Raw genomic sequence first — 15,522 nt, 5'->3', positions numbered from 1 at the left:
GAAAGGAGTGTTGGGGCTCAGGAAGACCCTCTGATAGGTGTAGGGAGGGAGATCCATTTCATCAGGTCTCTAAAGTCGTTCCCAGACACGTAGACGACAGCAGTTTGGGGATGGCAAGCGGTTGTCAGGGCAAGTTCATCGACAAAGGCAGAGAACAGTGTCCAGAAGGAGCCTCCAAGCGTTAGCATGTCAGCTGAAACCTGCCTTCTTGCCCTCTTACCCAAACTTCTAGAACCTTCTCTTCTATTCCCACTAGCCACAGAAATGAGTGTCCTTGCAAAATGCTTTTATGGAAGGAAAGGTAGAGCTGGATAAAGGCCAAGAGCTTATCTGTACTAGGTTAGGAAGAACAGATTATCAAAGTAAAAAAGGAAGTAAACAAGAAAAATAAGTATACCATTTAAAAGGGATCCAGTAAGGATAAATCAAGACTTTTTCCTAATTCAGCTTCAACGTGTGTATGATTTTTACGCGGGGCTACTGGTATTTGTGTCCTTGTCTTGTGAGATTTTTTAGAGACATAAAAACTCATCTTCAATTTCATGCAGAATTCACTGCTTTTGAACAGAATGGAAAGGAATAACCCCTCACGCAGCTCCTGGATTCACCTTAAGCTATTAATTGTGTCTCCGAAGTCTCTCTGGGGCTCAGTCAGTGTCTTCTGGCTAATTCTGAGTTCTGCTTTTGTGCCTATTTAAGTCGACAAAGCACGACACCCCACACAAGCTGACATGCATAGGCACCATTCTGTGCTACCTTGTTCTCTCATGAGACCAATTCGGTCCTTTTAACTGCACTTAGCCTTGGAACCACACATTCTCATCTCCTCTGACCCTCTGGTCACCCTCTCTCTGCTCCTTAGGTGTAATCTTGTCTCCTGGCAGACAGGGCCAAAGAGGACTGTTCCTATTATATTCCCCTGATGTTTAGCAAGTTGGGTCCTCAGAAGGTGTAGAAGAAATCCTTTATCACCAGGGCATGGCCCAGCAGCTGACCGAGGAGAGCCCTCACAACCTCCTTCCTTCAGTTAACTTCTGATCCCTGAAAAAGCTCAGCTTTTGTCCCAGAGGCTTGGCCTGGCACGGTTAGGCCAAGCCTACCAGCCCTCAGGGCTCTTCCTCACCAAGGGACAGCAGAGCCGCCATACTGTTCTCTTCTCCAGAGCCCTGGCTAACCAGAGAGCTGCTTATTAGGGGCGTTCTCCCTCACAGCATGTTTACTTGAAAAGAACAGAAACAAGCAAACAGAATGATGACCTTTCCTAAATGGCCATAAAGTTGGAAAATGAAATTGAATTTGGGTATGTAATGGGGTTAGGAGCAGAGTGAGAGAGTTACAGGGAAAGAGCACACCCTCATTGTGGAAATTAGACAGCCATATGTGAATGGAAATTCCATCCAACAATCTGGGGAAGATGACCTGAGATCCCAACCATGCTTCTGTGGGCAGGTGAAAAGCAGCAGTGCCCTGAATACAGGCAAGGCCAGTCAGGGGCTCTCTCTCAAACACAGACAGACACACACACACACACACACACACACACTCCTTCCCACACATAGGTGTCTGTCTCTTCCCAATACCCGTGCCTCGTCTGTTTAACCAAAAAATGATTCTCCATGGTTTGTAGGGTCTAAACACAAGGCATACATCTTTTCTCCTGACCCTACTGCACACACCTCACCCCCTCCAATACACAGTACCCGGACACCCTCCTGACAACAACAGGTAAACCCCAGGCACGTGCCCCACACAAGGCTAGCCCATACTCAAGCCCATCAGTTAATGCACGGTAACTGATCGCTGCCACACGCATTGGACACTGCGCTCACATCCCTTCCCGCAGACAGCACATCAAGGACACTCAGCATTCATTCCACTATCCTTGTAATAAGCTCCCCAGGCTGCCTTAGCTCCCGCTTGAAGTCAGCCTCTATCCCCCTTTAAGGGCGCAGATGTTTGTCGTGCTGTCTTACCTGGACCACGACCACTTGGATGGAGACATGATCTGGGAGTCGGATTGGTGCCCGGAAATACTGGGACAGAGCAACCAGCAGATGCAAGATGGCTACCAGGCTCTTGGCATGAACAGCTGAAATAAAACAGGATTTTAAAATTAGAGAACCTTCTTCCAGATCCTAGGCAAATATAAGCAGATATTCAAAACGTAGCAGTACCATACCCAATGCACCTTCTATCGCCCCATCCCTGCCACAAAGGATCTCATGGGCCTCCCCTTTTAGGCCCCCTCAGTCTTGGCCAAGTCCCATGGAGCTGCTGCTTGGATCATGTTACTTTTGGGTTTCCCATATAGTGCCTCTCCACTCTAATCCAAGTTTCCAGTAGGGACCCTGACAACTGCTGAATTTTGAGATCAGATCAGCCCTCTGCCATCCCCATGTTTTTGCTCATTCTGTTCTAATAGCCACGAGCGTGTCTGCTCTGCCTGCTCTCTCCCTTCTCCATTGACAGTGAACTCTGGGTTATCACTACTGCCATGTAGATGTATGCCAGGGCTCTACCCCAAGAACATCCTCAATAAATTGAGCACTGAATCAGGAACACTGGGGATCCTTTCCTTTGTTCAGGGCTTAGAGTCCCCCGAGGAAGGCACGACACATCCAAAGGGCTTTGATGGTCTTCTGAACACTGTGTATGGTCTGCGTAGGCAGGGCCCCTTAGGGAAGGGCTGGGAGATGATGTTTATGACCCAAATAGCTTCTGTAGCTACAGAGCAACGGGCTGGATGTGAAACCACTAGGGAAGGTTAGGCCACCACTGAGTTGTAGTTTTTGCAGCAGCCGAGAGGAGAACATGCTACGAAAACGACAATGCTGTGACGTAATGGGTACACACGGAGTTAGTTCTCTGGAGCTTCAGTTCTCTCTCGCTTGACAAGCTCTGTATTGGTTTTCCTTTTCGTTTTCTTTTTCTTTCTTTTTTTTTTTTTAAGATTTTTTTATTATTTATTTGACAGACAGAGATCACAAGTAGGCAGAGAGGCAGGCGGGGCGGGGGTCGGAGGTCGGAGGTGGGGAAGCAGGCTTCCTGCCGAGCAGAGAGCCTGATGCAGGGCTCCATCCCAGGACACTGGGTGACCTGAGCTGAAGGCAGAGGATTGTTTTTTTAAAAGATTTTATTTATTTATTTATTTATTTATTTATTTATTTATTTATTTATATTTTCAGAAAAACAGTATTTATTATTTTTTCACCATACCCAGTGCTCCATGCAATCCGTGCCCTCTATAATACCCACCACCTGGTACCCCAACCTCCCAACCCCCGCCACTTCAAACCCCTCAGATTGTTTTTCAGAGTCCATAGTCTCTCATGATTCACCTCCCCTTCCAATTTACCCCAACTCCCTTCTCCTCTCTAACATCCCTTGTCCTCCATGATATTTGTTATGCTCCACAAATAAGTGAAACCATATGCTAATTGACTCTCTCTGCTTGACTTATTTCACTCAGCATAATCTCTTCCAGTCCCGTCCATGTTGCTACAAAAGTTGGGTATTCATCCTTTCTGATGGAGGCATAATACTCCATAGTGTATATGGACCACATCTTCCTTATCCATTCATCCATTGAAGGGCATCTTGGTTCTTTCTATAGTTTGGCGACCATGGCCAGGGCAGAGGCTTTAACCCACTGAGCCACCCAGGCGCCCCTCTGCATGACCTTGGGTAGGCCATTCAATGCCTCTGGAGCCTCAATCCGCTCCTCTTTGCAAATGGGGATAACAGTAACTATGCAGAAATACAATTTGTAAGAATTTCCAGAGATAACAGGCAAAGCTTTCAGCACATAGCAGGTTGTGCTATGGAATGGTTGGAAGGGTTGATGTATTTTTTTTTATTATAACTCAGGAGAAAATACCTGGCACCTAGGCAATAAAGTCATGTCAACGATCTCCTCGTTCTTTCGCCTAAAAGGAAAGATTCACCAGATACCTTACCTGCCTTCACAGTCCTACCGGCCTCATGGGTTTCTCTTTATGGGGGGGAGGGCACTTAAGGGAAGAACCAAACATGCTCATTTTGTGTACTTAGCCCACACTGGATCCATTACCAGGGTGTCATTCTCTCTGCCCTGGGACTGAGGAACCTGCTTTAGTAGAAGTCTTAAGAAATCGCCAAGAAAAGGAAATGACTCAGACATTCCTTGGGCACTCATTAGTGTTGCTTGTTATCACTGCTGTTTCAAAGAAGGCTCTCCACTGAGAGCAGCAGCCCCACACCCACACACAGCAGATGATCTGCTCCTAACTCAGCCCCCCAGAAGACATTTTTCAGTTCTGGGCTTTTGGGCATCGACCACAATTTCACCCACAGTGACAGCCTCAAAAAAAGGCTCCCGGCATGGGAGTGACCTACTGCCAAGGCGGGCTTGCTGCCGGAGTGAGGCATCACCGGGTTTGCCTGTCTGATCAGAACTGCCATATCCCTGGCCCGTCACAGAGGGCTGTAAGGACATTGGCTAACTCTGCTAGAGGAGGTGTGGTCGCAAAGCTGGCTCTTACACACGGGTGGCCTGTACTTCATCTTGACCATCTCACTAAGCAACACAGAGCTGTTTCATAAGTACCATACAGATGTCAGTCTCCTCTGATGAGGGTTCTGTCCCCCGAGGAGTTTTTTCAAAAGAAGTAATTATAGTTTCTCTCTGCCTCTTTCTCCCCCCACCCCCTACACACACACTACATGTGCAGATAGGTTAATTATTATGTAATATATCATCATTAAAGAATTCTGGAAAACACCATGTATAATAACCAGAGGATAGTTTAGACCAGTGGTTTTCAAAAAACAATTTTTTTTTTTTTTTTTTTTTATTAAGCAGAGAAATCCTTTGTTTAAAAGCCATTAGGCAAAACAGATGAGAAAAAAAAAAGTACAAGTGCTCCCGTCCCCAAGTCCTAACTGCAGCCCACCCACGGCTGGCTCTCTCCTCACTGATGCCTGAGTTCCTCCTGGCAGATCATGAGGTTGGGCCAAGCATGGTTTAATAATCACTGCTTTAACAAATTATGGTATATCCACACAATGGAATAGTTTCCATGCGCTGAAGATCACTGTTGAAACAATGTAACTATAAATATTAATAATGTAATGTTAAACAGGAACAATAGAAACAATGGAAATAGACACACTTATGGATATACAGATTTAAACACATACACACATGTATGCACACACATACACACGCATGCTTGTGGCCAAGACTTAGAAAGGAATATTAAAAAAATGAAAACATGGTAGTTTCCTATTTCAAAGTTTTCTTTAGGCCAAAGATATGTCATCTTTTTTCATTAAGACAAATCCTAACAACCTTTGCATATTTGGGTGCCCGCCTCATTGCCACCTCTGAGCGTGTCTCCTGGTCTCTCCCTGACACTAGACAGAATCTAGAGCCACCGTGATCTGGCACTCAAGTCAGGAAGGCAATGTACAGATTTAGAGCAGGGCCAAGGTTCTGCTGTATAAACTGGGCTCTCAGCCACTGTAACAAGAGCTGAAAAATTTCCAAGAAGCTGCCAAGTTAGAAACAGTCCTTCAAATAGGAGCTGTGGCGGAAATATAAACCCGTGCCATTTTTCAGGAGGCAATTTGACAATACATATTATGACCTTAGAAATGTACATATACTTTGGCCCTAAAATACCATTCCTAGCTTTTAGCCTAAAGAAGTAATTGTGGCTATGAGCAGAGAGAACTCATCAGGCTATGTTTATAAGGGTGAAAAAAAAAATCTCAAAATCCATCATTAATTAAATTGCTTATGATATAACCATATAATATCCTGTTACATAATGTTAAAAGTGACAGAATATTTAAAGATTTGTCAAGATCTACATCTTCTAAACATATACAGACTGAGCTCATCTTTATAAAAATAAACTCTATTTACAGAAGTATACACACATTTATTTTCCTCTTTCTTACGCCACTGTGTAAGACTTGATGGAGCACACTACCGGGTCCCTATCTCTGGGTGGGCGGCTTAGAGGAACAGCATGTACAGGCTTAGTGCACAGGTGCCAGACTCTCTGGCTCTCATTTCCGGCTGCGCCACTTACCACTCGTGTGACCTTGGACGATGATATTCCTTTAGCAAATATTACTGTGCTTAGTAATCACCAGTCACTCTTCTAGATTTTGGGGACTCAGTAGTGAAAAGACAAAAATCCCTGACCTCATAAAGCTTACAAAAATTGTTTCTTAACTTCTCTCTGACTCTATTTTCCCACCTGTAAAATGGGCATAATAGAATTCTTATCTGAGATGAGTGAGGATTACAAGAATCAAAAGATGTAAACTGCTTAGAACAGTATAAAGCATACAGAAAGCACCATAAATAGGTTAGATGTTTATATTTAAATGTCTTTTATCTTTGTAAGTTTTTAATAACAAAAATTGTTGTGAAGAAAACAGAAAAGGAAGAGTTTCCTAAAGCCCTAGATGAAATGCCTTGGTAACTCACAGCTATCCCTGCCACCTTTTTCCTGACGGGGAAGGCGATACAATGTCAAACAGCCAGAGAGGAAAACAGGAGGGACGGAACTCCCCTCTCGGAGTGGGGCCCAGCACATTCCTTAGGGAAGAAGCCAGTGCTGCTCCCTGGCATCACAGGGAGCTGGCCACTGAGATAATTATCTCTCTGACCTAGTAATTCAGCTCCCTTTTGGAAATCTATCTGACAGGAATAATTTGAGAGACGCAAAAAGAGACCCAACTTAAGACATTTGACTTGGCCTTATCTGATAGGAGCCATAGGCCAGCAAACGTCTTGATAGGATCAACGTCAACATAGGGTTTAAACTTACTATGGGATTATCTACCCCATGAAACAGAAGCAAAAGGAAGTACAAAGACCCCACGGGAATATAGGAAATACGACCTAATATTAAGAGAAAGCAACATACCAGACTGTATATGACTTCATCAAGGAAAAATAGGCATGATATGGACAGTAGTGGGCAAAAAAAATGGAAATAGCTAGATGAGAATGGTAATACAGGGGACTATTGTACTCACACACATCTCCCTGCAAGAAATGAAGGTAAATGTGAACAAAACAAATCATTAAAAGCCACTGAACACAGTAGTCTTCTGGGGCACCTGGGTGGCTCAGTCGGTTAAGTGTCCAGTTCTTGGTTTCAGCGAGGTTATGATCTCAGGATTGCGAGATTGAGCCCCGGGTTTGGCTCTGTGCTCAGCGCTGAGTCAGCTGGAAATTCTCTCCCTCTGCCTCTCCCCCTACTCATGCGTGTGCTTGCTCGCTCTCTCTCTCTCTCAAATAAATAAATCTTTATTTATTATGAAGATTTAAAAATTTATGATAAAGATTTATTTATCTGAGAGACAGCAGAGTGAGAAAGAACACTTGTTGGGGGGGAGGGGCAGAGGGAGAAACAGACTCCCCACTGACCCAGGAGCCTGATGTGGGGCTGGATCCCAGGACCCTGGGATCATGACCTGAGCCAAAGGCAGATGCTTAACCGACTGAGCCACCCAGGTGCCCATAGATACATCTTTAAGACAAAAACAAACAAAAAACCCCATTCTTCTGTCTTTCCCAAGCTGGATACCCTGGCAAGTTAAGAGGTGTTTTGTTTTTTTTTGGAGGGGTACGTGGAGATGGTCCATATTTAGGGAGCAGGAAGTAGAATGAGATGAAAGGAAGTGGGGCTCTTCATTGGAAGACTTTTAACGCTTGTGACGGTTCTGGAGTTCCAAAATGTAGCTGCAGATCCTACACACGTAATCAAGGGCTCTTCCTCTCCCCCCGTACTCCCAACACTATTAGCAGACCCTGGGGCAGCATCCAGGGCCCAGCACTTGGCCTCTCCTCCTGCTCCTGGGTGTTCGTCAGGCAGCGGATGCCCCACTCCAAGCAGCGTGTGCTGTGTGCGCCAAGATGTAATTACACAGCAGGAGACACGCGGCATCTCCCCTCCAATGTCAGATGCTAGAAACTTGCTGAAGAGGTTGTGTCTGGCAGTTACTGGGTAAAGATTTCCTTTTCTCTCCCAAGTTAGAAAGGCATGCTTTGTTTTGTTTTCTGCTCTTGCTGGGGAGGGCAGGTGTCCATTCTAAGTTTTTATAAACTGGATACAGCAAGGTCTAGTATTTAACTCCTTGATAACTTAACAGCAGAGGACACCATCTAGATGATTTTATTAATCTGAATTCTTCTTTTCATCTACTGCAAAGAAGAAAACAACTCTGGACTCCCTCCGAGAAAGCTGTTATTGCTACTGGGTTCACCAGATTTGCCGATGTAACGCTGATTCTGTTACGGACTCATAGTATCCGTAGCAGACTGGCGGGCCCTTAAGAAAAGAATAGGCCGTTCACATTTTCCCAGGTCCTGGGGCTACACTGACTGTGCAGCCTGAATTTGAAAATCCTGTTCCAGGGCCTGCGATCTCAGCCAGATCTTTGACCCTTCTGGAAAATAGAGGGCTGAGAGGAAGGTCATGGGCTTAAGAACAGAGTCAAGTCCTCCCCACCCCACCCGGGTCAAGAAGTAGGGATCCTCACCTCCTCCCCGCTCTATGAGTTAGAGACACAGCTTTCTCGAAAGGTTGTGCTGGGGCTCAGGGGGAGCTCAGTCAGGAAGAGTCACAGCCTCCTCCCTGTCTCCCACGAGCTTGCTACAAACAGCCTTTCACAGAAGCGCACACCGGACTTGGTTCTTTTCCCGGCAGTGCAGAGGAGAAGTTCTCTGAGGAAGGGCATGTCTGGCTCAATGTTAAATGGGTTCGCACCCCCCACCGCAGGCCTGCCAGGTCCCCGGATGGCCTCTCAGGGAAACCGAGGGGTGGGCACCACAGCCCCATCCTTCTTTTCTTTTTCTTTTTCTTTTTTTTTTTTTTTTAAAGATTTTATTTATTTATTTGACAGAGAGAGATCACGAGTAGGCAGAGAGGCAGGCAGAGAGAGAGAGAGGAGGAAGCAGGCTCCTACTGAGCAGAGAGCCCGATGCGGGACTCGATCGATCCTAGGACCCTGAGATCATGACCCCAGCCAAAGGCAGCGGCTTAACCCACTGAGCCACCCAGGCGCCCCCCATCCTTCTTTATGAAACTCACAGTCCACGTTCCACTTGATGCTCCTGGGAGGAAGTTTCAGGGTTTCGTTGATCTTCTCCAGGACAGTCTGCAGCTTTTGCTTCTGAGCTATCTCCGACTGGGTGACTTCGGCAACATTCAGCTTCTCGCTCTCAAGCTTCTCTAGGGTGACAAGGGGGAGAGAGAGCAGCCGTTACCTCCAGCCACAGACCACCCCAACTCACGCGTTAGCTCGCTCATTCATTCCCTTCCATGTACACCTGCGCTCGCACGTCTGCTCGCTCCACCAGTGTATACGGAACATCCGTTATGTGAGGGATACTGCCCTCCCCTCAGCCAATGGTGGCACTGGTGACACCAGCATGCTGAGAGCTTACCACTCTCTTGAATCCCCACATGATAGGCTCCCGGGAGCACAGAAGTGGGGCATGTAACCCAGCCTGTCATAATTGAACCCTTCTCCACCACTCTGGATTCTTCCCTCTTTTCAACACTGCCTTCTCCAAGCGTACTCAGGGTCCCAACTAGATAGCCTTGTGTGCCTCCCCTGGGCCTTTTGCACATTTCTGTCCTGTGCATATAGGTATGTGTCATGCTGAATCACATTTATCTGTTCTAAGCACCTTTTTCCGTATAAACCCACCTGGAATGTAACTTATTTGATGTGTCCTATTTCATAAATTCTAAAGCATACTCCCCCCCCCCCCATTTTAACATGCTCTGTTATGAAATCAGAGCTTCTTCAAATTAATGGCATTCTACGGTTGTGGTCCGCCAGGTGGAAGACAGGAGCTCTCACTGCTTCATGTTGGGCACCTTGTGTCCTAGCTCTTCACAGTGTGGCCACTATCTTGTCTCAATCAGCCTAGAAGAACACTTTCCAAAAGTAGGAAATAAAAATTCTAAGGAAAAAGAAAACTTTGGGTAATAGCAATTTAAATGATTTTTCTTTTTTTCAGTGGTACTTGTAAAATGGTATATTTTAAAATCAATTGTTCTTGAATACAATGGCATAACCCCTTAATACTTACAGACAAAACATTCTAATCATTTCATTGGTCTGAATTTTTATGCATTAAGACAAATTTTGGATTTCCAAACGGGAAGTATTAACTGCTGTTGGATTCACCTAATCTCTCCACAACTCCTTCAGGACTGATAGAACTGACACTCTGAAATAGGTTTAAAATGTCTTTTTCCTTTGTTTTTAAGGACTACCCTATAAAAGAATTAAACTTTATGCCAATGGTTCCCCCCATTGCTTATATAATATCTTTTATTTTTCAGTAGTTGTAGCTCATCCAGATCAAATATCCCTCGGGTAATTCTTTGAAGATGAGATTGTCCACTGGAGAATTTCCACAGTTTTTGTGGATTTAAGAATTCTTTTGTGCACCTGGATAGAATGGGCTCAAGCTCTTCTCATTTTTGGAGGCCTGAGTGTTCTCCTTCTCTTCTCTTGCGTTGCTTAAGGCCATCATTCTTTACTTCTAAATGCCAGGGATGTAATAAGCCTATATTTAAATGTCTTCCTCTTGATTGTTCAAATGCAAAGAGACCATGTGTGCCTTTTCTATTTTTAGGCTGTGAATTCTTATCTTGGATCCTCTCCTACTGAAGAAAGGACAAGTTGTTTGTATCTTATGTTGCAATCACAATTTTGGTAGTTTGGTAGAGGCTGTCCAAAGTACTAGGTTAAGGAACCTTCTGAAACCTTCTCTTGTCTAAGAAGAAAAGATCACCAGGTTAGGATAGTGATGAGTGTCTTGGGAGAGCGCTTGGGGTTGGGGGGTGGGTGAGGCTAGGAGTGGCAGCGTCAGAACCACTCTCCAGCTGGCCATGTTGTGGTACATCGTGGCCTGTGATTTTTCATATTTATAACCTTCTGTTGGCATTGGACTTCTTAGGTCTCTGAGTCTGTTTTCTAGCTCACTAACTTTTTTTTTTTTGCACTGTTGTCCATTCTGTTCTCATTTTAAAAAAAAAATTGGATTTTAGACATTACCTGCTAGAATACTCGTTTTTTCTGGTTTTGCTGTTATTTTTGTCACAATAGTAACATTATGATCTTCTTAAAGTTAAGAAAAGTTTGATTTTTAACATCTGGCATTATTCAGAACGAGACTTTTTATGGTTTGCTTATTTCTTTTGCATTACTAATTTTGGAGAAAACGTAATTCTGCTTTACTTTTTTTTCTACTTTAGTTATGCTTTGGGTTTTTTGCTTCTAATTTTTGTCAGGTATTTTATTTTAGGCACTAATATTGGTATAATGTGGATTTGAGTAGCTAGAATATCTTGAAGTAAACTTTATTAATAGTTTTAGGTATATCTTTTCATGTTCACACACACAGAGTTCTCTCTCATTCTCTTTTAATGAAAGTGAGATTACAGTGTATATATTTTTCTGCTACTTTTTTATTCATTCAAACATTTATTATGAGTATCTAGGTCAACATATATGGATATAATTCATTTTTTGGGTACCTTTTGACCACCTTTACCTACTCTGTCCACCCCAACCCCTTACTTCTGGCAACCACCACTGTTCTCTTTATCTATGAGCTTTTTTAAAAAAATAAAAATTCAACATATAAGTAAGATCATATAGTATTTTACTTAGCATAGTGTTCTCAAAGTCCATCTACGTTATTGTAAATAGCAAGATTTCACTCTTTTTTATGACCAAATAATACTCCACTGTATAAATATACATACACCGTGTCTTCTTTATCCATTCATCCATTGATAGACACTTAGGTTGTTTTCATATCTTGGCTCTTGTAAATAATGCTCCAGTGAACATAGGGATGCACATATCTTTCAATTAGCATTTTCATTTTCTTCTTTAGACAAATAACCAAAAGTGGAATCAGTGAACCATATGGTATTTTCATTTTTTATTTTTTTAAAAGATTTTATTTATTTACTTGACAGAGATCACAAGCAAGCAGAGAGGCAGGCAGAGAGAGAGAGTTGGAAGCAGGCTCCCCACTGAGCAGAGAGCCTGATGTGGGGCTCGATCCCAGGACCTTGGGATCACGACCTAAGCCAAAGGCAGAGGCTTTAATCCACTGAGCCACACAGGCACCCCAATTCATTTTTAATTTTTTAAAGAACCCCCATATTGTTTTCCACAGTGGCTGCACCAGTTTACATTCTTAGCAACAGTGCATGAATTTTCCCTTTTCTTCACATCCTTGTCAATATTTATTATTTCTTGTCATTCTGGTACTAACCATTCTGTTACTAGCTCTTCTGACTCATGTTAGGTATTATTGTGGTTTTGGGTTGCCTTTCTCTGATGATTACTGATGTTGTGCACCTTTTCATGTGTCTGTTAGCCATCTGAGTGTCTTCTTGGGAAAAGTGTCTGTTTAGGTCTTCTGTGCATTGTTAATTTCGAATGTCTCCCCCCCCACCCCCCTTTTTTTTCTGTTCAGTTCCATGAGTTCTTTAAAATTTGGATATTAAACCCTAGCAAATACCGCCCCCCCAACACACTTTGGTAGGTTGCCTTTTCATTGTGTGGATGGTTTCCTTTGCTGTGCAGAAGCTTTTAATTTTGATGTGGTCCCACTTATTTTTGTTTATGTTGTTTTTGTTTTTTGTGTCAAATCCAAAAAAATGACCACTGAGACAAATGTCAAGGAGATGACTGCCTATGTTTTCTCTGGGGAGTTTTCTGGTTTCAGGTCTATGTTCAAGCTTAAAGACCCATTCTGAGTTAGTGTTTGTGTATGTTGTAAGACGGTGGTCCATTTTCATTCTTTTGCATGTGGCTGTCCAGTTTTCCCAATACCATTTATTGAAGAAACCATATATTCTTGGCTCCTTTGTCATAAATTAATTGGCCATATATGTGCAGCTTTATTCCCAGGCTCTCTATTCTGTTCCATTAATGTACGTGTCTGTTTTTATGCCAATACCATACTGTTTTGACCACTGGAGCTTTGTAATACCGTTTGAAATCAGGGAGCATGGTGCCTCCATCTTATTCTTCTTTGTCAAGATTGTTTTGGCTATTAGAGGGCTTCTGTGGTTCCATACAAATTTTAGGATCCTTTGTTCTATTTTTTTTTCTGGACAATGTATCTTTACTTCTATCTATCTATTTATTTTCATTTGCATATAATTGACACAAAATGTTATAATAGTTTCAGGTGTACAAAAGAGTGATTCAGGGATGCTTGGGCAGCTCAGCTGGTTAAGCAACCGCCTTCAGCTCAGGTCATTATCCCAGGGTTCTGGAATAGACTTCCACATCGGGCTTCCCTGCTCTGCAGAGAGCCTGCTTCTCCCTCTCCCTCTACCTGCCACTCCCCCGCTTGTGCACTCTCTCTCTCTCTCTGTCAAATAAATAAATAAATAAATAAACAAATAAATAAAATACCTAAAAAATAGTGATTCAACAAGTTTACTATGTTATGTTCACTACAAATGTGGCTACCATTTGTCTTGCTACATCTCCATTACAAAATCATTGACTATATTCTTTATGCTGTGTCGTTTATTCCCATGACTTATTTCAGTTTTCTGTGAAAACTACCATTGGAATCTCAATAGGGATAGGATTGAATCTGTAGATTGCTTTGGGTAGTACAGACATTTTAACAATATTAATTCTTCTAATCCATGAACACAGAATATCCTTCCATTTGTGATCTTCAGTTTCTTTCAGGAATGTCTTACAGTTTTAAGTGCAAATGTCTTTCACCTCCTTGGTTAAGTTTATTCCCTGGTATTTTACTCTTTTTTGATGTGATTGTACAGGAGATTGTTTTCTTAATTTCTTTATGACAGTTTCTTGGTATATAGAAATGCAACAAATTTTTATGTATTGATTTTGTATCCTGGAACTTTACTGAATTTGTTTGCTAGTTCTAGAAGATTTTTTGGTGGAATCTTTGGGATTTTCTCTATACATTATCATGTCATTTGCAAATAGTGATAGCTTTACTTCTTCCTTGCCAAACTGGATTCCTTTTATTTATTTTTCTTGTCTGACTGTTCTGGCTAGGAATTCCAATACTATGTTGCATAAAAGTGTCTAGGGTGAGCATCCTTGTCTTGTTCCTTATCTTTGAGAAAAAGCTTCCAGCTTCTCACCATTGGGTATGCAGACTTGTCATATAGAGCCTTTATTATATAGAGATACATTCTCGCTGTACCCACTCTGTTGAGAATTTTTATCATTAATGGATGTAGAATTTTGTCAAATGCTTTTTCTACATCTGTTGAGATGGTCACATGATTTTTATCCTTCATTTTGTTAATGTGGCATATCACACAGATTGATTTGTGGATATGAAACTGTTCTTGCATCCTTGGAATAAATCCCACTTGATCATGTGTATGATCCCTTTAATGTATTGTTGAATTCACTTTGTTAATATTTTGTTGAGGAGTTTTAAATCTATGTTCATTAGGATATTGTTGCCATTTTCTTATGGTGTCCTTGTCTGGTTTTAGCATTGGGGTAACACTGGTTTTGTAAAATCAGTCTGGAAGTGTTCCCTCCTCTTCTATTTTTGGGAAGAGTTTGAGAAGTATTGGTATTAATTTTTTTTAAATGTTTGATAGAATTCACCAGTGAAGCCATCTGGTCCTGGATTTTTGTTCGTTGGGGACTTTTTAATTACTGATTCAGTTTCCTTATTAATAATCAATTTGTTCAGATTTTCTATTTCTTCATGATTTAGTCTTGGTGAGTTGAATATTTCTAGGAATTTATCAATTTCTTCTAGGTTGAACAATTGTTGGTGTATAATTATTCACAGTAGTTTCTTATGATCCTTTGTATTTCTGTAGTATCAACTGTAATATCACCTCTTTCATTTCTGATTTTGTAGCCTCTCTCTGTGAGTCTGGCTAAATGTTTGTCAGTTCTGTTTATCTCTTTAAAAAAAAAAAAAAAAACAGCTCTGGGGCACCTGGGTGGCTCAGTGGGTTAAGCCTCTGCCTTCAGCTCAGGTCATGATCTCAAGGTCCTGGGATCGAGCCCCGCATCAGGCTCTCTGCTTGGCAGGGAGTCTGTTTCCCCCTCTCTCTCTGCCTGCCTCTCTGCCTACTTGTGATCTCTGTCTCTGTCAAATAAATAAATAACATCTTAAAAAAAAATAAACAACTCTTAGTTTCACTGATCTTTTCTATTATCTTTTTAGTTTTGAAACATGTCTCTATATGATACATGTCTCATTCAAACATACGAGTATCTTTCTATGTCAGTACATATTGATAAAACTCATTTAAAAAATCTACCTAATTATTATGGGACATAACTTATTCAACCATTCCTCTGCAGGTACATAGTCAGTTTATAAGCCACTTTTTTCTCATTTGTATTAAAGTTTTAATAAATGCACGTGTGGGTGGGCATGTGTGTATGTTACTAGCTGATTATTGCTAGTTAAAAGAAAAGCTGTTGGCTTACAGATCTTCTTCTTAG

At 42.2% G+C, this 15,522-nt stretch overlaps 1 protein-coding gene across 2 annotated transcripts in view; it reads right to left on the bottom strand.

The window, feature by feature from the left end:
* Positions 1–15,522, bottom strand: part of PARVA (parvin alpha) — a 179,456-nt gene that overhangs the window by 21,192 nt on the left and 142,742 nt on the right. For both annotated transcript variants that reach the window (XM_059136445.1, XM_059136453.1), the window contains exons 5-6: positions 9,096–9,236; positions 1,974–2,089 (exon numbers count right to left, since the gene is read on the bottom strand). In XM_059136445.1, coding sequence (XP_058992428.1) covers positions 1,974–2,089; positions 9,096–9,236 — 257 coding nt within the window. The remainder of the gene's footprint in view (positions 1–1,973; positions 2,090–9,095; positions 9,237–15,522) is intronic.

Source organism: Mustela lutreola, chromosome 1 (assembly GCF_030435805.1).
Source record: "Mustela lutreola isolate mMusLut2 chromosome 1, mMusLut2.pri, whole genome shotgun sequence".
NCBI classification, from domain to species: Eukaryota; Metazoa; Chordata; class Mammalia; order Carnivora; family Mustelidae; genus Mustela; species Mustela lutreola.
This window is presented reverse-complemented; position numbering and strand designations above follow the sequence as displayed.